The 27,909-nt window shown below is 38.9% G+C and overlaps 2 protein-coding genes across 5 annotated transcripts in view; one reads left to right on the top strand and one right to left on the bottom strand.

Annotated features, from left to right (window-relative positions):
• The window catches only part of LOC118403088, a 41,837-nt gene that overhangs the window by 6,095 nt on the left and 7,833 nt on the right, over nucleotides 1–27,909 (top strand). For both annotated transcript variants that reach the window (XM_035801549.1, XM_035801548.1), the window contains exons 5-7: nucleotides 378–542; nucleotides 1,060–1,141; nucleotides 1,767–1,848. In XM_035801549.1, the coding sequence (XP_035657442.1) occupies nucleotides 378–542; nucleotides 1,060–1,141; nucleotides 1,767–1,847 (328 nt within the window). In that variant the 3' untranslated portion in view covers nucleotide 1,848. The remainder of the gene's footprint in view (nucleotides 1–377; nucleotides 543–1,059; nucleotides 1,142–1,766; nucleotides 1,849–27,909) is intronic.
• Nucleotides 1–27,909, bottom strand: part of LOC118403089 (divergent protein kinase domain 2A-like) — a 42,686-nt gene that overhangs the window by 9,853 nt on the left and 4,924 nt on the right. The window contains exon 1 of one of the 3 annotated variants that reach the window (XM_035801552.1): nucleotides 17,837–18,002. The exons of 1 other annotated variant lie outside the window; for it this stretch is intronic. The gene's annotated coding sequence lies outside the window, so the exon portion shown is untranslated. Of the gene's footprint in view, nucleotides 1–15,528; nucleotides 15,650–17,836; nucleotides 18,003–27,909 lie in introns of those variants that run through there. One more of the 3 variants, XM_035801553.1, reaches the window with a different exon arrangement.

Genomic DNA, 27,909 nt, shown 5'->3' with positions numbered 1-27,909 from the left:
CACTTGGTACATTACATAATTGAACACCACGGGGTGTCTGCTACTTAACCAGTTACCATGAAGTTAGACGTAATTGTGGGACCGCGTAGGTCCTGAGTTCGAACCCCGCCGTGTCACCAATCTTGTGCCCTTGGGAAAGGCGACTTTCCTCACTTCACTCAAGTGAAAAATGAGTATATAGGCTACAAAAGTCTTCAGCAAGTTGAAGTTGGTAGCCTCAAAACGAAAGAAGAATTAGCTACTGTTTAATAAAGTTTAGTGTCTCGAGTTATAACCAGAGCCTACTTCCTCTTGTGAAAGGATGCAATAATTTGTTATGTCTAAATGATAAAGGAGATTGATTGATTGGTACATGAATTGTCAATGTATATCTGCAGGTGTGCCCACCAAGCATTGCTCCAGAAGCTGACCAGACGCCCCCCCTCTGCGGCTGTCAGCCCCATGACCCAGCAAGCCGCCCCCCTCCCCACCACCAGGGGTCACCAGGGACCACCTGCCAGACAGGAGGAGGTGTACACCGCCATCCAGGAGTTCTGTGACAGGTGTCAATCAATCTTGTTCCTTCAGAACTCTTGTATGGCCAAGTGGCAAATACCTTAGCAAGTTTCCTAGCTGTTTCTTTTGCAGGCTATGTTTTTACTGGCAGGCGTTTCTAGCTTTTGCCTGAGGTGACCCCTTGAACATGGGACCCTCATTTTATGTCCCTTCTGAAAGATGGGCACAGCCCCAACCAAGTTATCTTGACCCCTGAGGCTTGAAATGGAGATCTCCCAGTTACAAATGTACCAATAAAATTGTTTCAACAATGACCTTAACACACTGCGAACACTTCATTTCCCCTTCTACTATGAAATTGTCTCCGCAATAAATATGAATTTATGGTATGAATCTCACTTGACATGGAAATGTCATTTCATTGCAGTAAGTAGATATGTCATCCAAGAACAATCATACGTTTATTCTATCCAGCATTCTATCTATTTACATGAATGTAGATATGTATTGAGGTACATATATTTTGTACAGCAATAAAAGATTTTTTTGTGTTTTAACTTTTAGGTTTGAGAAGGCTACCAAGGAACAGCAGTTAAGTCCAGTGACCTCAGGAATACAGGAGATGACGCCATCACCAATCACTCTGGTTAGTATCAACTATTTGGCAATCCAAATATAAATACATCTTGGTTCAGCTACATGTATGATGTGTACATTCCAATAATTACAACTCAGTGCTTTAATTTCACTGTGTCAAGAACCACAACAGCTGTTATGAAATTGATATGTGCTCAAAATTCAGGTGCACAGAAAAAGATTTTGTTACATGTCAGTGTACTGAACATGCAATAAAGAAGGATGTGAGCAATGCATACTGTAATAACAAATTTGACAGTCTCTCTTTAGAGCTTGAATCTTAAACTCTGTAGCTCACTGCAAAATAGCCTGACTAAATCTTGCTTATAGCAGCCCGCCAAACACCAGCTGGACTGTTACAGCTCAGGACAGCAGAGTTTATGTCACACAGACTAGTAACTGCAAAAGTTTAAACAAGTGATACAACAAAAGTTAAAGAATATGTTGTATATTAATGTACAACTGTACCTTTATCGTTTATGTATATATACTTAATTCAACCCTTTGTCAAAAACTATTAGATGCATTAAGATCTGTTTTGTTGTTGTTGCACAAAGCTTTGTTATATACATTCCATATTTTGAGCTCTGAACAGTAAAAGATGACCTTGACCTTTGCTGTGCTCTCACTCTCAGGTCAACAGCCCAGCTGAGATCGGAGACAACATAGGTGTTCCTGAGACAGAAAGCTGCACCAATGGGGGAGGGGGTCAGTAAGGTGAGCCTACCACACTTAAGTCCCTCTGTACTGCCAACAGACAAGTGCTTGTGTCTCAACGTGTGTGTATAAAAGGTTGGGAGCACCATGGAGTGAGCCTTAACACCTGGAAATGTGGAGAATGTTTCTACCCTGTTGGTGTTCTTTCAACTACAGTCAAAACTGTCTAAGGAGACAGGGGGCTGATAAAATGTGGTATATGCGGACAGGTGGTCACTGTAGACAGGATTCTAATTCTTCTGTCAATGGGGAAAAAGTATTTGAGGGATCACCCAAAGGTGGTCCTAAGCCGACTGCACATGTAGCCACAAATACAGGTTTGACTGCATGTATACTCCTGTTACCTTTCTTCTTCTGAAGTCCTTTTCATTATTCCCAAATCTTAACAAATCATAAACTACATTTGTATTACATCTACAAACTGTACTTAAGTTAAGATAAAGTACAATCAGGCTTCAACCTTGGCTGTCTCCAGGACCCATCCATCCATCCTGGGTTGCAATTTTTCTTGTCGAAATAGACAAAGAAATCTATATTTGAAATTTTTGAAAATGTATGTTTATAAACTAAGAATGACAGATCTAACTATGACAATTAACAAGTTACATACCTTCCCAACAATGGAATGCGAAAAAATTCAAGCTAGGGACAACCCTGCACAGAATGTTAATAATGTAAGTTCTCTGTTGCATTTTGTTCTGTACTAAAAGGGCAAGTCAAAATGTGAAGTACTAAGACACATTAACCAAAATGTGGAATCAATTTAGATAAATGCTCTTAGCTGAGCTTGGGGTCAGGGGAGTTCAGTTCCTGTGGATGTTGTGACTGTACCTTGAAGTTAAGCATTTGATCATTAAATCTGACTCAAAGCTCCTCACAACATGGTTTCCAGCCAAAGTGTCTGAAATCGGAGAACGATCGACATATCAAATGCCTAGTAAAAGTGTACATTGGTAGGTGGTCGTGCTTTATACTTACAAATCCTGAACAGTTTTGTACCATTTCAATTGCGTATATAATGACTGTGCAACTAACACTAACAGTTCTGTGTTAATCTGTTCCTGTTAGTATCTACTGTAGATCTACTGTATCTAAACAGGTTGAGTCTTGGAGAGAGAAAAACAAGTTTTTTTGAAGCATCTCACATGTTTTGTTTCATCATGTTTTCAAACATTTGTTAAGCATATCTATTTGGTCGATGACCAGTATCTGTACCCACCTCTTCTCTACATACATACGATTTTTTCCATGCATCCATGTAGGACTTAATATACCAAAGTATAGATATACATTTTGGGGGAAAGAGTAAAAATAGATATAAGACCTTGACTTACCTTTCAGGGATGATTCCCAGGTTTTGTTTAGGCACCCTGCAGTGCCCACTTTTAGATAAGCCTTATCTACAGTACAGGTATCTCTGCCTTCCTCTCTAAAGTTGACCTTAGATTGACCTAAGAGATATCAGAGTTTGGACACAATCTGACAACACCCTTAGGCCTAATGAACCACCACATGATCTATGATATATATCATAATGTCAGCTTAGATGTATAGTGATTTGATTAAAGATATAATGTGTCCCAGTCATTTCGAATGTGTGATAGATACTCTTTTTGAAGGCTTTGTCGTTTTTGAAGGGTGTTGATTATAGAGTTCGGTGTGGGAATCTGGACAACATTACCTGAACTAAGTCAAAGGCTTTAACATATGTGGGACACTGTTTTTACTGGATATGTTCCAGTGCCTTGAAGGTACAATGTATATTGATTGAATCAAACTGGTATGCTTCTACATGTGTTTAGCAGGCATGGTAGAACTGAGTGTATGATAGGCCCAAATCCTGTATTTTACAATACTGCATACATTGAAAGAAGCATTGTGTAAGCATTACATTGGGGAAATCCTTAAATAAATTACTCTTACTATAAGGTTTTCCCCACCAAATTTGTTAATTTTTGGCCAGGGCTGTCTCGAGCTTGAATTTTTTTCCCGTCCTACTTATTTTTTTGTTAATTTGTCATTTTAAGCCTAGGAGTAGGAAAAAAACATTTTCTTCCATTTTGTGTCATAAAGTTCAGATTTTTGGTATGACCTGAGTGAATTTTTTCCATCCCAACAAGCAAATTTCTTCCTAGGACAGAATGACAGGTCTTTGAGACAGCGCTGTTTCTTTCAGGGCCAATATTCAAAAACATTTACTATTACGTTAGTTTAATTTACAATTACAAAGTCAGAAAGAGGATAACATGACAGTTTTAGAGTTCAGCATTTAGTTTCCTAGGCCTAACAGCTTGTTAAGTCATGTACCAGTTGTTTCTACCCCTCAACAAGTGTCATTGAGCCAAATAGCCTCTTTACCAAGTACTGCTCAAGCAATTACATGCGCAATGGTGGGCAAAACCAGAGCCCACTTCAAATAAGAACCCTGTCAGTGTGGCACTGCTAAATGTTCTAACACACAGTCGCTTTGCTTTCTGTAACATCTGCTTATTCTGTCAGGTCACATGTCTGCAATCCCAAGGAATGTGTCTAGCATATCTACCAACCCAACATTCTCCAGTTATTAAGTGTGGACATTTGCATATTTTAAGTATACATATTTAACTAAATATGAAGTAGAGTGTATGCTGTTTTTCAATGCGGCAGATTTAAGGACTGACCACAAGAACTATCCAACTATCCAACACCCAACATTATGACCGATGCATGTCTAGAGCACACATATAAGAACTAGACATTCTGCTGCAGTAACAAAACAAAGGGATCCAAAATCTAACGATTTTCAGTTTTTTTTGTCACAACCTACTAACACACTTAATATAATATCAATCTACCCAGCCAAATTGTATCCGAGTACTTTTGTAGAAGTTGTAATTGGATGGCTCTTGGTTTCAAGTTTCACTTCAAAGATAGCAATGGGACCAACCAAGCAGAAATATAGAAATCGAACACTTACAGGAAGCCCATAATCTGTAATATTTTACAAAAATGTCTATGTATGAATATGAATAACAAGAGTAGAAACCATTCTTGTAAGCTATAGGTATTACAATATAATTATAAAACTTATTTTATACATTTGAATCTTGTACTGTACATACAAGTTCAGATATAGCAACTAGAAAGGCCGACATTTGCTTAAGAGCAAATACAGCATATTTCAGCCATACCCCTTCCCACGCAACATTGGACTGTTCCAAATCACCCCTGCGCAAAAATGGAACATCCTCTTAACAGTACATTATCCCCCAAAGTGGACTGGTATTGTGAATTGATTCCAGGTAAAAACAGAGCTTGCTTCTATTTTTCAGAAAATGACAATAATCACACCTTCCATTCAGAAAATTTTCATCATGACTGAAAATTGTTGAATGACTTCATGTAATGTCATTAACAATTTTCAGTACGATAACTAGGTGTAAGTTTAAAAAAGTATAAGCTCCTTGTGATGTGGGTACATTTATTATTGCAGTGAACTTTTTTTATTCAAGTAGGGCATACGATTTAATATTTATCAAGCAGATGCAGGTACTGTAGGAGCGTTTGTTTTCTTCAAGCTGTAAAACTGTTAAACTGTTTTACTTTGTATGCAATCAGCCATCGAGCCTATTCTTATTTTAGTTTAACAACTTCCTGCCAGACCCGGAAGATACGATTGAACCTTGTTCGAGGATTTATTTTCGTCTGTCTGGTCAGTCTGTTCATACCCTGGCGCTGAGAGTGTTTTATTGGGCTGAAACTCTGGCAGTTTAAAGTTACTTACAATTTAAATGTTCAAAGTTTATGTCAAACAACAACAGCACTAGGAAATGTGGCCACTATAGACAGGTGGTCACTATAGAGAAAATGCTGATCTATTGACTAGGAGCCATACGTTACACATGATTTCAGTACACTGATCATTAATCATATAAACATTGCACAGGTAAGCCAATTGTTTAGATGTACAATTAAGTTCAAATAATTCTGAAGAGAAATATTGATGAGAAAATAATCATTCTCGCCACTGTCTAACTTATAATTACGTATCAAAACTAAACGCAGATTTTCTAACTAACGCACCTTTCGCCGACTTTATCAAAGGACCGCCGGCTATCAATCAAACACGGCTGTTGATTAGACTTAGAGTTTCAAACAGTCATGTGCTGTGTGCCAGTTGACTTCATGCTACGTGATGTTTTACATTGCTTGGACCTTCTTTCCTACAGCGGTGCTTCTACAAAATATTTAGACTGTAACACTGAGTCCCACATGTTTTATAGAATAGAATTTGACGCAGAACAGCGTTTTTTTGCTGGGTATTTTTCTTGAAACATGTCCGTGGGAATATCAGCGAGGCGGCGACGTAGGGATATCAGACCGTCAACAAAAGTCGCACGGCGGCTAACGGCGCAGCGAAGATACTAGCGCTATAAATAAGCGATTCAACTAAGGATGGCAACCCGTACAATATTTTTGTATACTGTTGAGCTAAGTAAAGTTTGTTGTTTATGAGGTTTTAGTTGTCTTTGAAGCTTTGACCCGAAATATTTTAAAGTCAAACTGCTGAAGAGAAGTAAGTGACTGCTACGATTATCGTAGATATGGCCCTAAAAAAACTGATAAAAGAAGCCTTCTCAATAGTCTAAAATGCAAGAGCTTCCGCCAGGGACATTCGGCGGCCCCCGGACCCCTGTCCGACGCTTTGAAAAAATCCTGGCGAGAAGTCTGTAGGGATCCGCAGGTCAATCCGCCATGCAAATTGATGGTGGTCGATTATAGTTCAGGGCCTAAAACTTCAAGATTTTTTTCCTGGTCAAATTGGTAGAAATCCTGGCAGTTTTGAGGTTGGTTTGACAGGGGAGGGTTTCAACTTTGTGATTAGGGCCAAACAGCTGAGTTTGTGTGGTTTTTAGGGGGTATAAAGTTGGGACTTTTTTGTCCTAGCACATGGCCTCCTCACTGGGTTGTGGTGCGGTTTTGAGGTCATGGGTCAATCTTTCAGTTTCCCGGAAGTTCTCGCCGTTAGATTCATGCCGAAATGTGGTTTTTCGGATAGCTGAGATGTCGGGCTTTCATATGAGGGTATGTTTGTGTGCCAGTAACGTCAGATAGTTGAGTTACTAACAGTTGCTTTCTCCTCTTTTTTGTATAGGAACCCATTGTTTAGAGGCTGCAAATTGAATCACCTGCGGATACCCTGAAGGGGATCCGCAGGTCAATCCGCCATGCAAATTGATGGTGGTCGATTATAGTTCAGGGCCTAAAACTTCAAGATTTTTTTCCTGGTCAAATGGGTAGAAATCCTGGCAGTTTTGAGGTGGGTGTGACAGGGGAGGGTTTCAACTTTGTGATTAGGGCCAAACAGCTGAGTTTGTGTGGTTTTTAGGGGGTATAAAGTTGGGACTTTTTTGTCCTAGCACATGGCCTCCTCACTGGGTTGTGGTGCGGTTTTGAGGTCATGGGTCAATCTTTCAGTTTCCCGGAAGTTCTCGCCGTTAGATTCATGCCGAAATGTGGTTTTTCGGATAGCTGAGATGTCGGGCTTTCATATGAGGGTATGTTTGTGTGCCAGTAACGTCAGATAGTTGAGTTACTAACAGTTGCTTTCTCCTCTTTTTTGTATAGGAACCCATTGTTTAGAGGCTGCAAATTGAATCACCTGCGGATACCCTGTACGGCCTGAGTCTTCAAGTTAACGTATTGTGTGGTCCCGCTTATGAATATTAATTAGCCTTCGCTTTCCTCTTTGCTGATTGGCTGAACCATTAATTGAATTAACTCTTCCTGCCGGCTAGACGCAGGTGCAGATGTCGGCTCTGTGGGGTGAACGTCCGAAAGGTCATGGCATGGAGAACGAAAGAAAACCAATTTCCCCTAAAAAAAGTGCTGTAATTAAGCCTTTTACAGTACTTTATGCCAAAAATTTTACTTGGATCATTTTACCAACTATCTTATGCCTATCTATACCAAATGTTACTCATACCAGGGTACAGGGGTGCAAAATATACCGTTATAAGACCGTCAACAACAGTCGCACGGAGCTAACAGCGCAGCGAAAATACCATCGCTAGCGTTTCAACTTCGGATAACAAGTTATAAGTACTGTTGAAATTAGTAACGTTAAAGTTTGTTTTTAGTTGCCTTTGACGGTTTGACCTGAAATAGTGTTACGCTAAACTCCTGAAGAGAAGTTAAGTGACTGCTGCGATTATCATAGATATGCCCCAAAGAACTGATAACATGCATTGGCATAATACCGGTCATAAGCCTTATACCGGTCGATTAAAAATAGTGGAACTTAAAGAAATCTACACATGCAACAATAGTTATTTCTGAGGTATGCACACTTCAGACATCTAGGTGTCCAATACATAATTTACAAAGCATCGATAACAATGCATTCGAAGACAACAAGGCCAAAAGTTTTCAGGTCATTTTCGGGGCAGGCGAGCTCGTCGTGGGACAAACACACTGTCACGTTCATCGCCAGATTTGTAGATAATAATCACATGTGCTCACGGCACAAGACGAGCATGATTCAACAGCAATCTTGAATTTCTTTTGGTGACCTACAACTCGTGCAAAAGTGTGAGGAACCGTTGCATTATAGCCCGGATCTACGACTGAATGGGTCAAATTGAACGTACGCCGCCATTTTCCCGCCATTTTTAATGCTACGGCCAGCAGTAAAGTTTTACGTCATAGCGGTTATGACGGACCAAAATTAAATGAAAATTCTTGTCAGTATACGCCCATTTTCTCATGACTTTTTGTATGCTCATGCAGATTTTTGTTTTGTGCAACTACTAACAGGAAAGAAAGGAACAACAGAGGATGTATAAAGGTACACAGCGGCAGTTAATTGTGCCGTGTTTCGTTCGGCCGGTATAGTGCACCCCCTTCCAACCACGCGCCCGTTCTCCGTGCAATTCCGCGGTGTGTTCCAATTACGATATTATGTTTTTAGCAGGACCAGAGAGACAAAATAATTTACACAGAAGAAGTGGCAAAGGTAAGCTGTAACAGCAACATGTAACTGGAGAAGATGATGCGTTGATCATTTGCCAAATTCCTCTTCGCTGATTGGCTAGGTCTTTGATTCAATTAACTCTCCGGCTGACGCGCACAGGTGTGGCTCTGTGCGGGGTCACGGAAGGTCACGTCAGGAGGCCAAAAGAAAACAAATTTCCCCTCAGAAAAGTGCCAAAATTAATCATTTTAAAGTTGTTTATGTCAAAAATTTTACTTGAATCTTGTTACTAAGTATCTAATGCCTATCTATACCAAATTTCAGGTCATTTAATTGTAATACCAGGGTACAGGAGCCAAAAGTGTCCTTTTTTTGGTCAAAAATTGGCCAAAAATCGCAAAAATAAGCATTTTGTTGCACTGTATACCAAAAGTGTTATTGAATTTATATGAAGGGATTATCAAGGCACATCTGTGTCAAATTTCAGCTCATTCGGTTGCAATACCAAGGTACAGGAGCCAAAAGCGTCCTTTTTTGGTCAAAAATTGGTAAAAAAAATCGCAAAATAAGCATTTTGTTGTACTGTACACCAAAAGTGTTATTGAATTTATATGGGGGCATTATCAAGGCACATCTCTGTCAAATTTCAGCTCATTTGGTTGTAATACCAGGGTACAGGGGCCAAAAGTGTCCTTTTTTGGTCAAAAATTGGTCAAAAAATCGCAAAAATAAGCATTTTGTTGTACTGTACACCAAAAGTGTTATCGAATTTATATGGGGGCATTATCAAGGCACATCTCTGTCAAATTTCAGCTCATTTGGTTGTAATACCAGGGTACAGGGGCCAAAAGTGTCCTTTTTTTGTCAAAAATTGGTCAAAAAATCGCAAAAATAAGCATTTTGTTGTACTGTACACCAAAAGTGTTATCGAATTTATATGGGGGCATTATCAAGGCACATCTCTGTCAAATTTCAGCTCATTTGGTTGTAATACCAGGGTACAGGGGCCAAAATATACAGTTTTGGTCTAAAATTGACCAAAAAATCTCAATAAAATCATTTTAGAGGCAGATATGAAAAAACTGAGAAAAAAGCATCAAGGTATTGGCCCATTCTACCCCTGTGCCAAATTTCAGGTCATTCGGTCTAGGAACGGCGGAGATGAATCACTTTGAAGATTTGACAGGAGAAAGAAAGAAAGAAAGAAAGAAAGAAACATTACGAATACAATATATTTCACCATACTATGTATGGCTGAAATATAAAAATACTGTATAATAACAGTGTATCAGGCTTTTAGCTAGGATTTTATAATAGGGAGTCCAAACTTACTGGTGAGACGCGGTAAGTGACTATTGTAGGAGGGGTCTGGGGGCATCGGCCTTCCATGGTGCAGATTTTTTGATGATTTTAAGTTTAAAAAGTGCATTCTAAGGTATCCCAAGAGGCAAAAATACACAATGTACTGTTACAGATATCACAGTAGAAGACTGTGACCACAGATGACCTGGTTGCATCCCTGGTCAATCAGAATTTCATGCTTGTCAGAGGATTTTCTCCCCAGAATAGGGCGTCCAGGGGCATCAAATTTCTTGTCATTCTAAGAAAAGGGCGTCCAGATGACGCGTTGACGCATGCCTGGCTAAAAGCCTGCAGTGTATATACTAGTACCTTTCTCCTTCCTAACCAGTACACAATGTTATCTGCTTGTCCTATCAGGGCAGAGTCTAAGTTGAAATCACATTGTACATGAACATGGCTACTAGTACTACACAAACAGCGACCTTAAAAGATAGACATACCTCACGCTTCTAGCCAGATGGGTGGTTTTAAAACAGGATTTCCCGACTAGGAAAGAAAAAGGACGGCCGCTTGTACCCTGCTGAAGTTGGCTCTCCTGGTATTCACACAAGGCTTAGTCACATGGCAACTTGGCCATGGCACTCCATAGGGCCGTTTTCAAAGCCTTTACATGGTTCATGTTTCAACTAGATTTTTGTAGATATCCCACCTAGGCCTGTTGTTTGCAAGATCGGTTCAGGTTCAATGTGGAAATGTGCTTGTATGTAACTCATAGAAACAAGGTCTATGGCCTGTTACCTCCTGCTCTTTTTATAATTATATAGTCACTGCCTCTGGTACAGGTAAAGGTGGTATCTCACTGCACTTGGGGCACGGGGGTTTGAAAAATTCCTCAACGAATTTCAGAACAAATTTTCTTACGTTTTGTGTATTTTGTTGTCTTCTGAGTCAAACTTTTACAAACAATATCTGAATTATAAAAATTTGCCAAAAATAACACAACAGTGCCGCAGTGAACAAACCCGCAGTGCCACACCGGTGCCACAAGTGCAGTGAGATACCACCTTAAGTGAGAAGACCATTTTCAGTGGTCTCCCAAATCTGTGGCACAGTTTGAATGTCTGAATAGATTTAGCCTCGTGAGGAAACTCAAAAGACCAGCTGCTGGGGATGCCAATACAATTATACTTAGTGACAAACACTTTCTTGGACTTGAACCCATGTCCAAATACTACCAGGAGATACAGTGACATACATTTGAAGTTAACGAGTGTGCAAGGTTTAAGCAACTGGACAGTTCAGCCCCTAGCTGATTTGGTCACATTTAACTCTTAAGTCGACTTTAACCCTGACCTTTATTCTAAGCCAACCTTACTTAACCATAATTATAACCATTACTTTTTCTTTTCCCCTAACCTTAGCCATTACCCAAGCTGTCCCAGGCATAGTGTCAAACTATTTCTATTGATTAAGCATCCTGTTAAAAGAACTTGGCAAAAGGAAAGAAATAAAATCTGAACTTCCCTGGCATATTTGTTGTGTTTGCCAGGAACTTCTATCAAATGCAGACATTAGAAAGAAATTGATACTCCAAAAAATTTGAAATGTTTATACATGATATTATTACAAATAAGCATGGTTAGAAATTGCTCCCAAAGAAGGGTTTTGTTGTCAGCCACAACTAAAGACCTATGGTAATTCTTGAAATTTTTGCAGTACTTTTATGGTCACATTTTTCAAAGTGGTTGCTTCAAATCCTACCCTAAATTCTATAAAACTTAAAGTACACTGTGAACTTAAAACCCACGCTCCCATTTTCTCCCTACCACAAGATTATATAACTACGAACGTTAAGGCATTTACAGTACATCATCACTTCACGAGGTAACAGGAAAAAACATTAGACCTTGTTGAAAACTCCGAAAGGAAACAATTGATAGATGGAATTGTTAAACTTCACCTTGAAGAAAGCTATGGTTTGTATTGCAGCGTTTTCACAGTAGCTGCACTGCCGCTGTTTTTACTTTGATAATGACCATGAAGCAGCAGATTTATTGTTTTGAGGTAGACGTTACTGATAAAAGCCAGATGTGCAGAGGTTGAACTTGTTTTTCCACTGAAATCAGAATTTTCCGATTAGAAAAGCTGTTTCTACTTCTGTATAACTGTTATAATCATAGAATAGAATCTGATATTCTGTAGACAAAGTGTATTTTTTTGAATATGCTTCAAATGTTATTGTACAGTAGTCCCTTCTTGACCAATGTCACCTTGAATACTGCTAATACCTTTCATTTTGTGAGGATTTGATTTTATGATAGGGAGAAAATGGAATGTTTGTGATGGTTTTAAGTCTGCGGTTGAAAGTTTAAAACGTAGCTATAGGTGAGTAGAAGACAAGAATTTTTCGATTTAGTTTTTCTATGAAGAGGTCAAAGGGAAAACAGGGAAAATAAAACCACAGTTAAGATTTCAACATTTACAGTAAAGAGTCTGGTACCAAGCCAACTTGACCTTTTGACCTCAGGGGAAGTTTATGGTACTTCTCTAAACACATTAGTTGTGCTAACAGTCCTAGATCCTGTTTACATACATAAATTATCAACAACCTACAAACCAGCTGTCCCTATGCAATTTCAATGACTTTTTTCCAAGCTATTGGCATTAAAAGGTCTTATTGTGGGAATGTAACAAAGATTGTTTCAGATCCCTTTCTTTTTTTATGGTACTTCAAGTTTAGAGGAAAAGGACAAAACCTTGAGGAATGATGTTGTTATAGACACTGTACATGACATTGTGTTCATTTTGACCAAGTTCAACCTCCTTGCTTTCACTACGTTCATATGAGGATTTGCAAATTTGTATTTAAAAGTGGTTCCACCAAATTGACCTGAGGTGGTGGCTTAGGAAATGTAGTGTTTACTACCTTGTATATCTAGACAAGTTGGGGTTGACTTCATTTTTTTTTATACGGAGGTAGACGAAGACAAAAATCTCCCTTTTCTCTAATTTGTGGGTTCTATGATCTTAGAAAACAGTATTTTTCTGTAGTTCTTTCATGTTGGATAAACTTAAAGTTTAATTTGTAGATAAGAAAACTATAATCAATGTATGAGCACAAGGTCTACCACACATACATAAACCTGCAAATTTATATTACTGAGACACCTATCAATCATACCAGGTCCATAAAGTTGTGAGCTTTGGGTTAGATATGTTCCCATCTAGTCAGTTCTGATAGCTACCTGTATGTATGTGGGTACAAATAACTTTCCACAGCTGTACGCTCCTGATTCTGCTTTTCCACACACCTGGACACCCTCATCTCTTAAATTTCAATGATTTGCACATTACCCTTAAATCCGACCTCCCTTTAATTATAGTCTTTCCGCCCCCCTTTCCTTTTGTGTGAGTTGAAGTCTTACTTCTACCCTCAGGGTTTTCTGTTATCCTAGGATGCCCAATTACCTAATACCATGCACTTGACTACACTTTTGAAGTTTCGGGTCTTGGAATCCTCAGGATATGGAACACATTGCGACCTATTTGTTTTGCCTTCTGTCCCCTAGGCTTGGTCTATCCCTCCATTAAGAGGGGATCAAAGTCAAGTATTCAGATCTTATCGCCAACAAGTATTTCCAGATTTCTTCCAAAGCCTGGGATAATACACAACAGTGGCGCGAGTGTGTATTTTTGCAGGCACATCTGAAAGCATGGTTAAGACTTTTAAACCTGGATGAACTGATGGGGGTCTATACATGGGGGAAGTGTGTATAGCATGGAATTCAATGAGAAGTCATGGTCACAATCTGTCTTACTCAGTATAACATTGTGTTTCCAACTACTGTTTAGACAACATCAATGTGTATGTTTTGAAATCTTCCCAGAAGTGTAGCTTCACCATGCTTTATTTTAGGCTCTTTTAACATTTATCCATGCAGTAACCTTAAACAAAGTATGCACCCTAACTTTGGCAACAACTTTGGCAGCACCTTTTTAATTTTGAAAAGTTTTAAAAGTGTGTACTTAATTCAAGAACATACTTTAAAGGATGAATGAGATGATAAACTTTGTAGTACATGTAAGTTGCAGTTACAAATTGCTATTACGTATTACCATTGATAGATGACTTTAGAATGTTAGTAGTGCTGTCAAAGTAAAGACTGGTCCCAACTGCCCATCATCATTAGCAGTTCAACCAATGATAGCATGGTAATTAAGGGTTCAACCAATGAGAGGATAGCTGTATGTCAAATATTGTGTATTTCATTTGCATTTCTTTGTTTTGACAGGTGGGTGGGTCTTCTCTATTCCTGGATGTATTCAATCCTGATGTCAATCTTTTGATTAATCACTTCAAGAGCTGCTGACAACTGTTGTCTGCATGTTGTTCAGTTAATCATGATTAATGAGCAAAACTGGATGTCCATCTTGTGGAAAATGTCTCAATCATCTAGGCTCATGTCTTTGATGAAGAAAGATTATATAGTAAGTAACTTACAGTGCAGTATAAATATCCATATTAACACTAACAGTTTAACATAGACTGGATTTTAAACTAGTGGTCTATAAATAAGCATAATTCAAGAATTGGGGACCATGTGGTTCTGATGTAAAATTCTAAGAATTATGATACAGAATGGGATGTGATGTGTAGTTTCCCCATATTTGGTGCTACAGTTTGTCTATCTCCATGTTTGAAAGAAGAAAGATGAAACGTTGGGAAAATCAAAGCATGATACACTAGGGTAACCCTGCATGCCCTTGGGAACATGCACTTTGTCATGATTCCCTACCTTGAAATTAGATTAGTCATGGGAAAGAAAGCTACTGTATAGTCTAATATGCCATACCAAAATCCTCATACATGTACTTATGATTAAGAAGGAATGTTGTTGTCAATACAGTCGTACTAGTTATAAATGGTATTGACCTTACATTGGTGTTTAGATTTTAACGGAAATACAGTCATGAAATTTGCCAAAGATAACATTTTGTATCAAACCTCAACACATTAAAAAAAAACAGCATACTTGTAAAGAAGAGTAGGAATGACTTGCGGTATGCTTGGCCAAATGGCACTGTAATTCCTGATTTTTTCAATGTACTGTTATGTTCACGGTTTTCACGGTGACGACTGTAACGTGAACTTATCATTACTGATAAAAAATAATTCACAGCCTTTTCTTATGTGCACTTGCTGCGACAGTGAACATTTAGTTCCGAGAACAAGTTAAATTTTCTCAGACCATGAAAGTTTGGTACCAAGAAGACAAAGTGAATTACAGTATTATACAGTGAATCTCTAAGCTACTTGAAATTTTAGCTTCTGATGCTTTAACTGTGTTGGAGATGACTGATTTTCCTTTATGAAATAAAAACACTATGTTTTGATCTTATTCTACATAGAAGTTACACAGACTTACCCTAGTGCCTTCGCAAAAGTTCCCTCCAAAGTTAACTTCTCCCCTCTTGCTTAACGGAAGTAGACGTAGATCTAACTTAGGTTGAAACATGTGTAGGTAAGTCCTAAGCCAAATTGCCTGCTGTGCAACCTTTCCAGTCCAAGAGCTTCTGTGTTTTCTTGGCAGTTACTAATCAATGTAGCACAGTCTGACACTGAGGGAAGGTTGAGGTCTGGGGGACTGAAAAGGTACAGACAGTTCTCTCCATGCTCCAGGTTCCAGTCTGACCTCATTAGCACAGCCGGAAACCTGAGTAGAGGCTTCACTCCCCAGTGGACCCAAGGTATGCCATCTTGGCTTCAGTAGGAATTACAATTGGATGTGCCAAAGAATAGCCACATACCAGTAGCAACTGAGTAACAGATGCAGCTTTATATAGAGAGGGACCACAAAGATCATAGTTTCAAGAGGGGCTTGGTGAAAATTGTGGTAAAGATTATAGAAAGAAAGTTGACCCGAAAAGTCATTGCAGACACTTTTGAATGTGAACAATCTTACATAATTAACATACGTTATATCAGTATATTGGTCGTCTTCTCAAGCAAAAGAGCTATATACCACCCACAAATCATGAATATAGCTAATGTATGGAAGAGGAGATATCAAAGTTTGAAGTTCTGCTGCAGTGCCATGGAAAGCTGCCTGGGAGGGGGGGGGGCATAATCTAATATTCTCAAGTTCGACAGAACTGTCCAACATGACCTAGTCATACGCTAGGTAATAATGCCAATGCCAAAGCCATGTTTATAGTTACTTACATGATAATGTATATTATGTACATCTACTTGCTTTGGTACAGCCCTTCCTGGTATACCCTTTAATATTAATGCAGTCTCAAGTCTCCTGCTCTCAACTAAGGACAACTAAAAACATTTGCATGCTAGCTTAGGAAAAGATCTGGCTAAGTGGGGGTGGCTTTCCCAATCTTAATCTGTTTCCCTGGGGGTAGGTCCTGAAATGTTGGACATTCTGAGTGTAGCACACATCAAAGAGGATAGAAATAGAGCCACTACACATGGTACTTCTCAAGCACAAATTCTCTGGTAGAAGTGCTCTTCAGAGATGTAGCCGATAACAAGTTATTCCTCAGATTTTAACATTCACAAGTGGTACTGTAAAATGCCTTTAAATTTGCAGTGATTTAGGTTCCCATCCGGGAGAAAATGGAGTGTTCGCGGTAGTAGCATTATCTTTATAGTCACATTTGTATTGTATAGCAGTGGACTTTGAGTTTGTGATAAAGTTATCACTGCAAAAATCATAAACATAAAAGTTTAAAACATCTTAAAGTTTCAAGAATTACAGTATGAGACCTAATATTAGTACAGTAATAGTGTAATTTTCCTTTCCAATAACTTTGCACTTATAGAACATCTAAAAATCAAAGCCCCATAAAACATATGACATTGTATCAAACTAAATTGAAATTTTGGGCCATTGAGAATTTGATTACTACAGTGTAAGACAGTAAAACTTGACGAGAAGAAATGGTAATTTGGAAGTGGGATTCAATTTTGTCACAGAAAAAACTAATCAGTGGAGTGCATAGAGTTTATTGAGGCAGACATTGGAATGGATTAGTCTTCAGTTGGTATGCAGTATAATTTGTAAGACATGCATATTATGACAAGGGGAATTCTTATGCACATTTGCTGTATGGAAACAACAGTATCTTATGTTTTATAGCAAAAAGAATTAGTTGTTCTCTTACTATATATGAACATCTTTATGTGAACCGAGAAAAATGCAGGAAAAACAGATATGGCATATTGTCCAAATGAATGAAGTCTTTCCTGTATCTTGTAGACTGAACTTGTAAATAACATGTAAACCCATAACTTGTAAAAAATGTGGAGAAAATCATTCTTGATGCATGTAACTCACAATCATACATACACATTAAACATGTGTATCTTATTGTTTATTCTGTAAATCTTCACCTCTAAGACATTTTAAACAACTGTAGTGATTGGGATATTGTTATGGAAATTTTCAACTCAAGTTTATCACAGGCTACCATGTCAAGAGAATCCAACAATCATGTGGCTGTTTCTGTTTTACATGTAAATGTATCCACCAAATCTCACTCTAGCAAATACACACATACACATACCTACATGTAACATCCATCCATCAATCAACAGACCTTGTTGAATGTATCTTTTGCCCTCTTCTCCATTTGAAACGACATGTAAACACCAAGGCACTCCAACCAACAATAGCCAGCATAATCAGACATATACCCACACGCCCTCTGTGTAAACCTTACCTTTTCCTTGTAGCGTGACCGAACGTCTTAGACAATTGTCGGAAGGAGCAAGGGTTAGCCTAGCTTCTCACCAAGCACTTAGTATGCGGTGCAGAGGGTGGGATGTAATGCTGTGTGTTGCCAACCCTGTCTGGATGCTGCCTGCCTGCATGCATAATCTAATTGTACCCTTCTCTCCAGGGAGGCACACTGGGATGTAAACTGTGGCCAATAGGTGGGACCAAGTGGGACATTCTATTGGAATTGGGAGGGGGGGTGGGGCATTGGTTTTAATGTTTCAGCTTCTGCTTGATAGATTTGACACAATAGTTATTTCAGTTTGGTAGCTGAAATTTTTACGTATACTTTGTGCATTTCCTATCTCTGGCTTGTCCATGTCACTACAATCCCAGCCCAGACATCAAATGAAATATCTTTTTGGATAATAATTATTGGATTTAGCACTTTCAGATGGTTGTGGTAAATGTCTAGAATGAGCCATAACATGTAGTATGAAATCATCATCAAGTAAAGATAAATCCAAGATTTTTGAAAACCTGTATGCCGCAGTATGGTCCTGGATGTGTATTAATGTTGGCAGTTGTTATGACAGTTCTGTCTTTGCCTCCTCTCTCAATTATCAATTGAAATCTGACTACCATGATTTTTGCATTATCTTTACCCAATCCTATTATTACAGGGATTGGGGCCTCAGAAAGCTAGCATGAAGGCACTTTCATATGCAAAGATTTCTATAGGATTAAGGCATTATTCTATATCTAAGACAAGCATTGTTTTGCTGCAAAAGAAAAGCTCCTTGGTAGCATGACTTCTTTGATGTGTATTACATGTGTACTACATGTGTCTATAGGCAAAATGGCAGCATACATTGTATATGTATCATCAGATTATTATTCAGTAAGAGTTAATTGAGGAGTTATAATTGTTGTATATATCATACAAAATCGTACAACGGCAGTATCTTCTGTAATCTTTTAGTTGAAAAATAGAAATGCTGAATGTTACATAAATCTTTCTCCTCACTACTGAAAGGAATTTAAGAAGTAGATATTGACAGACTTATCAGGTTGAACCAAGGAGGTTGAAAAAACAACAATTAATTATTCAGATCTGTCTTTTTATTCAGACAGCTTGATTAAGTCTAAAATACACACGGTAATGCAAAGTTCCCTCATCACCTCTCCTTCGGTGTAGTGTCCTTGTAGAGGCTTTCTCCACTGTAATACAGACTTTAATACACAGGCCTTCTGACATTTTGTTTGGTCAGCATTTCTTCTAATTGATTGCTAAGACCTATCCTCTGAGTGGTATCTACTTTCAAGAAGGGTAATTATCCTTGATCAGGCAGCTGTTTTCAAAATCTAGTTTTAACCATTGGGAGGTTTGGTGGATGCCATGTTTGACTTGAGAAAGTCCACCTGTGTTTGTGAACTTGGTTACTACATTGTACCAGGCTTTTAGCTAGGATTTTATAATAGGGAGTCCAAACTTATTGGTGAGTCGCTGTTGTAGGGGGGGTCTGGGGGCATCCACCTTCCATGGTGCAGAGTTTTTGATGATTTTAACTTGAAAAAGTGCATTCTTAAGTACCGGGTATCCCAAGAGGCAAAAATACTGTTCCAGAGGTCACAGAAGAAGACTGTGACTACAGATGTCCTGGTAGCATCCCTGGTCAATCAGAATTTCATGCTTGTCAGATGATTTTCTCAGTAGTGTAAGGGCGTCCAGGGGCATCAAATTTCTTGTTATTCTAAGAAAAGTGCGTATAGATGACGCGTTGATGCATGTCTGGCTAAAAGCCTGCATTGTACTGTAAAAACAGAAATGTTCGCCGGTTTTAATTTTGAGGTAAGGAGAAAAATGGATTTTTTTGGAGTTGAAACAATGTGGTAGGCAGACAAAAGGAAGAACAAAAGTTCTTACTGTGGTTTTAAATTCTCAGTTAAGAGGTCACAGTGAAAGCTGCAAACATAAAACCGCTGCAAAACCTTCACCTTTAAAAAAGTACCTTTCCACACCCAAGAATTAGAAAGAATTTGATTACCTAAGCAATGCAGATATCTTTTAGAAAAATATTGAAATTGAACAAAATGAGCATAATATATTTCCTACTGAATTGTAATAGTGCATTATACAATGTACAGTCATGTGCTAACCATCAAATATTCAAACATTAGATTAACAAAAGCTTGAAAGATTACAGATATGATATTTATAGAGCCAATATAAAGAAAGAATGTTTGTCAGAACTTAATCACTCGTATCAGTCTATGATCTATTAGATAGCCTGAAATTTTCCAGTAGTTTGAAACCCAGTTAAACTCAATGTTACTCATAACATATAAGTGTTGACCACCCAAGATCCTTGTTTTCCATTAGTGGACCTGTCCAGTGTAATCATCTGTATTGATATATACAACCTGTTGTGACTTATGCAACTCAACCTTCAGCAGTTTTCTTTACAATAGACTGTCAATCACAATTAGCCATTAAACCAATGAGAGAGGGTCTGTCAACTATCTGCATGTTTTATGTGCTTTTTAAAAAGTGAAACATGTTGGTATGTCGGGTGCTGCCCTCCAGTGAAGTGCTTAATGCTACTCACAAAAAGTCTAAGACAGCACTAACCCACTTAGACTTCTGCTCATGCATTAAGTATATTTATTGGGTCTCTAAGTTAGTCTAAGAAGAGCGTAGCAGGTATGGTAAAGCTTCCTTGATGATCAGTTTTTACTTATTAATTTCTTACAAATTGGGTTGCATTTCCAAGGAAGGGAGTCTTGTTTTCCAATAGATAATGTGTCAATTAATGCATAATCAGCCGAATTTTGTGGAATTCACCTTGGGATGAATTGCGCAATGTGTGTTTTGTAAAACAATATGACACTCACTAAACCCATGCAGACCCTTCCCATGCATTCCCTATACGCATAACCGTACCTTATAGTTTTGCATTGTATTCAGCCATAGGATTAAATCAATTGGAGGGTACTTGGGGAGTTAAGTAGAAGACTGAATGCTTTTGAGGCACGTGGAGCAACTGGGTACCTGATCATATAATGTGAAGTAGTATGCATTTATTACTTCCTAAAATCAATGTCTATCGGAAAATAACACTCCCGTGTCGAGTGGAATGCCCCTTTAAGATTGATGTAGTCCACAGCATTGATTTGTCTGGGCCTGTTGTTGACTAAGAGAACTTGACTTTGAACGGTTGCCAGCGGAGTGTCCTTGCTACAGATCCCTGTACATGTGTGGAACCCAGTAACACTGTGGCGCAGCAGGAATCCGGCTCATGTCGGAATGTGGAGTGGAGCTCTCAACCCTGCCCCACATCAGCGCCCACTAACATGACAGGACAAAATGGGATCTAGAGAGGGGACGTTCTACATATAGTTGAGTAAAACGTCATGGTCAGATCTACCGTGGAAAATGTCCAGAGTATACTTGGTGTACAAAATTAATCTCCAAGCAGATCCTACGGTGCCATTAGATAGTATCAAAGCTGTCGAAGGAGTGTAGCCGGCTAAGGGAGTCAAAGTTTTTTACTATACATTACACACCGTGGATCTGGTTGGAGATTAGTACAAAATGACAAAAAAACTCCAGAGTATGCTTGAAGTACAAAATGGCTAATAAACTGGTGGATATACAACTGACTAGGTATCTAATACCAACCCAGAAAATATACTTGAAGTAGGGCTCAAAATACTGGGTCCATGTGCACCCAGGTGAACCCAAAATTGGAACTGTGCACCCAATTTTTTTCAGTGGGTGCACAGGGTGCACCCAAATATTTTCTTATAGGTTTATGTATGGAAACATATCGAGTATACTATAGCTAGTATACATCATATTCTCAACATCTAAGGGACCGTACGGCATTTAGCGAGGGGGGAGGGCCGGTCGCCAGGGGGGGGAGGGCCAAGCAAAAAAATATTTTGCCAGGGGGAGGGCCTAGCAAAAAAATTTTGACTTGGGGGGAGGGCCAAGCAAAAAAAAAATAGCTTGGTCTGCCAGCAAAATATGTCCCTTAAAATCCAAGAAACGGCGTTTCAGAGGGTCAAGATTTCAAAATTTTTCTGGACCTGCCTCTGCAAGGGATCGTCCAAGGTTGGCGCTCGGGACACAGTGAAAATGCGAAAGGGAGGGGGCGGGGCTTATGCATGACGCCCTCGAAAACCTTTTTCACTTACAGAAATGTTATTAAATTCTAGATTAGTCTGCCAGCAAAATTTACCCCTGTCTTATTGCCCTCAAAATGTAAGAAATGGCGTTTCAGAGCTCGAGGGTAAATATTTGCAAATTTCCCTGGATCCCTTTTGACGTGACCGGCCTCGCGCCTTTGGTGACCGACGTCGTGATAATGTGTTTGGGAGGATTTAATTTTGTATTTCTAAATTGAAATGCCATTAAAGTTAGCTTTGTTTGTAAGCAAAATATTTCCCTCAAACTGAAGGAAATAGCTTTTAAGAGGGTCAAGATTTCAAAATTTTCCCAGACCTACCTTGCGATTCTTCGTGCCTTTGGCGCCGGATATGGTGTTCGGAACGTCGTTCTCAAAAACTTGAAACCCTCATTTTTTTTTCATAGAAATGTCATCTAAACAGCAAATTTTCCCATAAAAAAAAACTTAAAGCAATGCAGTAAATCGTGGCAAAAAAAGCGTGGCATTTCTGAAACTAGTAAAAGATCTCCTGCAAGTCTGCGTTCTCATGCCCGCCGGCGGCTGGAGAGAGGTGACCGGTCTACCCCGCCGTGGGAAAATCAGCGTCACGCGTCGGCACCCCCCTCCCCACTACAGTTTTGGTTAGTCGAATCGTGCCGTCGTTTTGGTTTTCATTTTTTTTCCCCGATTTACCGTAAGTTATTACCACCAGAGAACCAAGAAAAACTCCAAGATATATGTAAATTAAAAATAGTTTCCGTCAAGCCGCTCAGGCCCGCGAGCTTGCAATACGTAAATTTAATAGGGATCGGGGCGCGCGCCGCTTCGTGGCGCAAATCTACTAGAAATTCAGATACAAATGCTTTGTAGGTGTTGTTTTAATATCAAAACAATGAAATAGCTTCTATAATGCAAATATTTATGCCTCTATGAAGCAGATATTAAGCAGATATTTTGAGCCATTCTGTTTTCCTTTTTTAGTAGGGGTGAGAGATCTGCTTCTCGATGAAAATCACGAAAAAGTACATTTCCAAATGGGAGCGCAGTGTTTTATTGGCGTCTTGAATATTTTTTTCAAAGTTGATAGGAGGGGGAGGGCCAAGCAAAAAAATTTTGACTTGGGGGGAGGGCCTAGCAAAAAAAATTTTACCTAGGGGGAGGGCCTAGCAAAAAATTTTTCACCCGACCCTCTGGCGACCGGCCCTCCCCCCTCACTAAACGCCGTACGGTCCCTAAGTGTTAGAAAGAAAATAAAAATGTCTGTCATGTTACTTGTTTAAGAATTTGATAGCTTGTAGCTAAGTTTTGTTATTATTTTTTTTTTTTACATCTTACTTAGATTTAAGTGGTGCACCCAATTTTTTAAGCTGGGTGCACCAGTGCACCTAATCCCAAAAATGAATTTCGAGCCCTGTTGAAGGCATGATATATTTTCAAGTACCAGAGTTATCAACCCAGAATTCAGGTTCTAAAAAAACTTGTTTGTCCTAATACCTATATTATACAATATACAGTGTCAAGAACAGTAATATATATATATATATAGTGGCATCCACATTAGATAGCTTTTAACAGTGTTTTATACAGTTAGATATACAATTTGAAGGTCAGGTACAATGTATGACAGGTTATTCAGTGTAATATAGCCAGCTGCTGTGTAGTTGTGTCCTCCAAAACTTAGCTGGTGTGTTATGCCAAATGACAGTTATAGCAGTTGTATATAGATAGAGATACAGCTGTACAATTGTGCTGGGGAAGATTGGTCAAGTTTAAAATTGCACAGACGTAATTGAGTAAATACTGGTAATGAGATTGATGGGCAAGGCAGTCATTGGTCAGATGACTATAGTATGTATATACATTTTGTATACAAATGTCTCAATAGGCCATTCGTGAAGGGAAGAGTGATGATCAAGTTTAAAATTCCCATAGACATTATTGAATAATAGGATTTACATGTATGAGAAAGGAATTAGATGGAAGATGTGGGTCTATGTTAAATTGAGTCAATGCTAGAAGATTGGATACTACATCATGTGTATCTAGTGTGCAAATCTACCAATTGGAATAAACTGATTACAGTGGATTATTGAATATACATGCTGTAAACCAACAGTGAATTTATTTATACTCCCTTTCTGAAGAGCATGACGTGCATGTAGGAATCAACTTTAATATTAGCAGGGCTGTCTCTCACTCTAATTTCCTATTAATTATTTGGAAAAGTTATGCTATAAGATCTGTCTTCAGTTTATGAAAGTACATTTTTATCAATTTCAGGATTGTCATGAACTTCTGATATCTTGGAAGGACAGAGTTGCATTTTTCCCTCCCCAACACATAAAGCAAAATTTCCATCTCAGGACGGAGGGATGGGTCCTGGAGTAACATCCGGAGATTTTTTCCTTGGCAGCGAAGTTTATGGGACTCTTCCTTCAGTCTGTGAGCACAGTGGTTGGTGTTATGGGTCGGCCGTGTCTGGCTCCAGCCTGGTTGGTGGCCCTGTTTATGTCTACACCTTTTCCCCTTCCTAAACACAGGTTTTTACAGTTTCCACTCACCTACAGGAGATAAGTGGCTCTGATAGGGGTGCCTGCCGCTTACTGATAAACTACTGGGGAGTTACCAGTTTAGAAATACTGTAAATGCAGAAACTTTCGAGGTGGTTGAATGCTCGCGGTTTTCGCGGTGGCCGTTTTACTGCTAACTTAAAACCACCGCAAATGTTTTCCCATGGTAGTAAGAGACTGCAGTGTATGGCGCTACCGCGAACTTAAAACCACCGCAAAAAGCCCTTTTTCCCTCTACCACGAAATTAAATCCCCGCGAACGTAGATGCATTTACAGTAGGTAACATTAGGATCGGAGAAGCCTCTTTTTACAATGTTTATCACTGTTCATTGTCACATGTATGTTTCCTATGTTTCCACCATGTACTTGCAATTAGCCTCCGGCTATGAACTTGCAAATAAACTTTCTACTAATAACAAAGAGAAAACTGAGGCAAAGTTGTTGCAGGTGGAATAGATATATATACTGTAAATGGTGAAATTTTCACAGTGGTTTAAAACTTGCCATTTTAATTTTGACCTCTTTGTCATGAACTGGCAACCATCATGAACATTACTGTTGTCTTCTACCCACCTACGTACATACTTGTTTCAACTGTGAATTTAAAACCAGCGCAAATGCTCCAATTTCTTGTTACCGCAAAATTAACTCCCTGCAAACTTTATTGTAGATTTTAAAGTACACCACAGTGAAAGTGGATGTTTTTACAGTCTTTTTCTATTACAAAATGTAAAGAATTTGTTAATTAGTCAGGAAGCTTGCTTTGATATTGCCTTAAGTTTTCTTTCCAAGTGCAAGAGGGGCATATTCCTTTGCTGCACTGAAATGTTGTCCAAATATAAGATGTGTGATGTAAACTGACAAAGTAAAAGATATTATTTGCTTAGGCCACACCAATTTAATTACTTGGTTCACGGATTCGCTCGCTCCTATTTTTTGGAAACAAAAATAAAAATAAAAATTACCACTCAGCAAATTTTCACCATTAATGAAACCATTCACTAACTTTCTGGTGTAGCAAATTGGCCTTTATATTATAAGCTTGTTAAAGTGTGTCTACAGGTGCTGTTACTGTACTGTAATAGTGTTTTTGTACTTTTTTCAAGCTGAAAACTTTTTATTCTTTATGTTTTGGATTAGCCATTACCTTTACCCCAACCATTTTACAAAATTTATTTTTATTTTTATTTCGCCCTCTCGCTCCATATTTTTTATGAAAAAATCCGTGAACCAAGAAATTAAATTGGTGTGGCCTTATCTTGGTGTTAGCACATTAACGAATGCATTAGGAGGTGAAGTTACACTGTTGTGTATAAATAGATTTGTAATCATGTTCCAAAAGTTTACAGTAATACAAGCAATCAGATTCTGAATTTGAGTATACATCTTGAAGCCTCTGGTCTACCCAAGAACAAATGGAGTCATTGTTCAACATCCGTTAGCAGCTGCTTGACACTGGACCCACCCCCTTTAACTTTAACTAGGGCCTAAACACCCTAGCCTAATGAATGGGTAATTGTCTATTAGTGCAGCCCCTACTGATTGTTTGTTTTTGGTGGCTTTGGCTAACATGTTTATGTCTGCCTGCACAGACTCAAATAGAAAGGGCAGGGTGACCCCACCTGACCCCCGTGGCTCCTGTGTGGGTTGCCAGTCTCATTACATTTAGCTTTACGGGACCGTTTATGGGGCTTTTATGGACATTACAATGTTGGACTGATTGAAAACACAGGCCCATTGCCTAAAGTCTCAGTTCATTGCAGAAAACTGTATCAATCAGATGTACACAATAAAGAATTGGGTTCATATATTGAAAGAACTGAAATAAGACTGAAATAAGACAAAGTGCTGTTCAAACTAGACCTTTAAAGTTATATAAGAATTAAACCCTGACAACAAATCCAAATTGAGTCCCTGATTTTAAGAATGAGGATGAACTGATTTTGTATATTAATGAAGCTTCAAATGACAAAATAGACAAGAAAATCCTATCATAGAAATGATTAGTGATTGTTATTTTTGCATTTTTATAGCTCAATATATGTAGCCATTTTCCCATTGATACATGTATTTCAAGCGACTCAATGTCAACAGACCTGTATGAAAACCTACAGTTCTAAAATGTTACTATTTTTCTTCCATCAGAAAATACTGTAAGTGCTTTTAAGTTCGCAGTGCTCCAATTTTCGCTGTTGGGAGAAAATGGAGCGTTCGCAGTGGTTTTAGGCTTACAGTAGTGCTATTTTTTGCTTGCTGTACAGTAACTGAAGTTCAAGCGAAGCGGTCACAGCAAAAACTACAAACCCAAAAATCGCTGTGAAAATTTCAAGAATTAAAGTAGTCTAGTGGATTCCAAATATAAACTGAGGTCATAGAATTGACAAGTCAGTTGATGAAGAGGGCAGGTACATGGTAGAGGAAATGGCCATCACTCAAACTCAATTATATTAGGGATTAGCGCCTGCATGCTAACTACAAACAGTGGTAAGATTTTAAGCTTTTAGCAAATAGCTGACGTGTGAAGACTGAAGAAAAGAAGCAATAAAGCCCAGCTGCTCTCCCCTGGCTGTGAACTTGTGAACTTGTACACCTGTTCAAATTGTACCACACCTGTTCAAAGGAACACCTGGATTTTATACACCTGTCAGTAGAAACCTTCAGGGCTAGTAGAGCAATTTAGATGTTTTTGGTACATTTTTTTTCTGCCTGCTCCTTTATCAATTTAATCCTTGCTGATTCCTTTATTCTCATTTCGGGTTTACGGAAAAGGCTGGGCTGTCTACCAGCGCTGTCTACCAGCGCTGTCTACCTGGGCTGTCTACCTGGGCTGGCTATCACGTCAGGCTACTGGGACCTACGAAAGCCCATTGGGACAAATGCTGTTTTAGCAGTAGGAGTTGTTTGTGCTCAATGAAGAAGCTATGTGTGAAGGAACTGTATGTGAATGGGCTGTATGTGAAGGAGCTGTGTTTGAAGGAGTGGTATGTGAAGGGGTTTTGTGTGGAGCAGCTGTTTGTGTTACAAACCCAGAGGTTTTGGGTTCAAAATCTTGCACCCTTTGGAAGGGCTATTAACACAGGCTGATTGGATTAGTCTTAAGACTAGTGGCTAGTTGGTCAAAGGCGTCCAGGAGCCGTTCTTTAGTGGCTGTCAGGGTCCAGGCTTCTGCGCCATGAAGCATCGACAATTGAATTGTATAAGCGGTGCTAAAGTGCAAAGGTCCGGAACAGCTGCCATTCGGTGCTAACTCAGGTGACCCCAATACGACAGCAATTACCCCAGGTGTGGCCATAGGACTTAAAGGTTTGAACCACTTTCACTGGGAAAGGAAAAA

The sequence above is a fragment of the Branchiostoma floridae genome, chromosome 16 (assembly GCF_000003815.2).
Source record: "Branchiostoma floridae strain S238N-H82 chromosome 16, Bfl_VNyyK, whole genome shotgun sequence".
In the NCBI taxonomy this organism is placed as follows: domain Eukaryota; kingdom Metazoa; phylum Chordata; class Leptocardii; order Amphioxiformes; family Branchiostomatidae; genus Branchiostoma; species Branchiostoma floridae.
The sequence above is the reverse complement of the archived record's forward strand: the minus strand, read 5'-3'. Positions and strand labels throughout refer to the sequence as shown.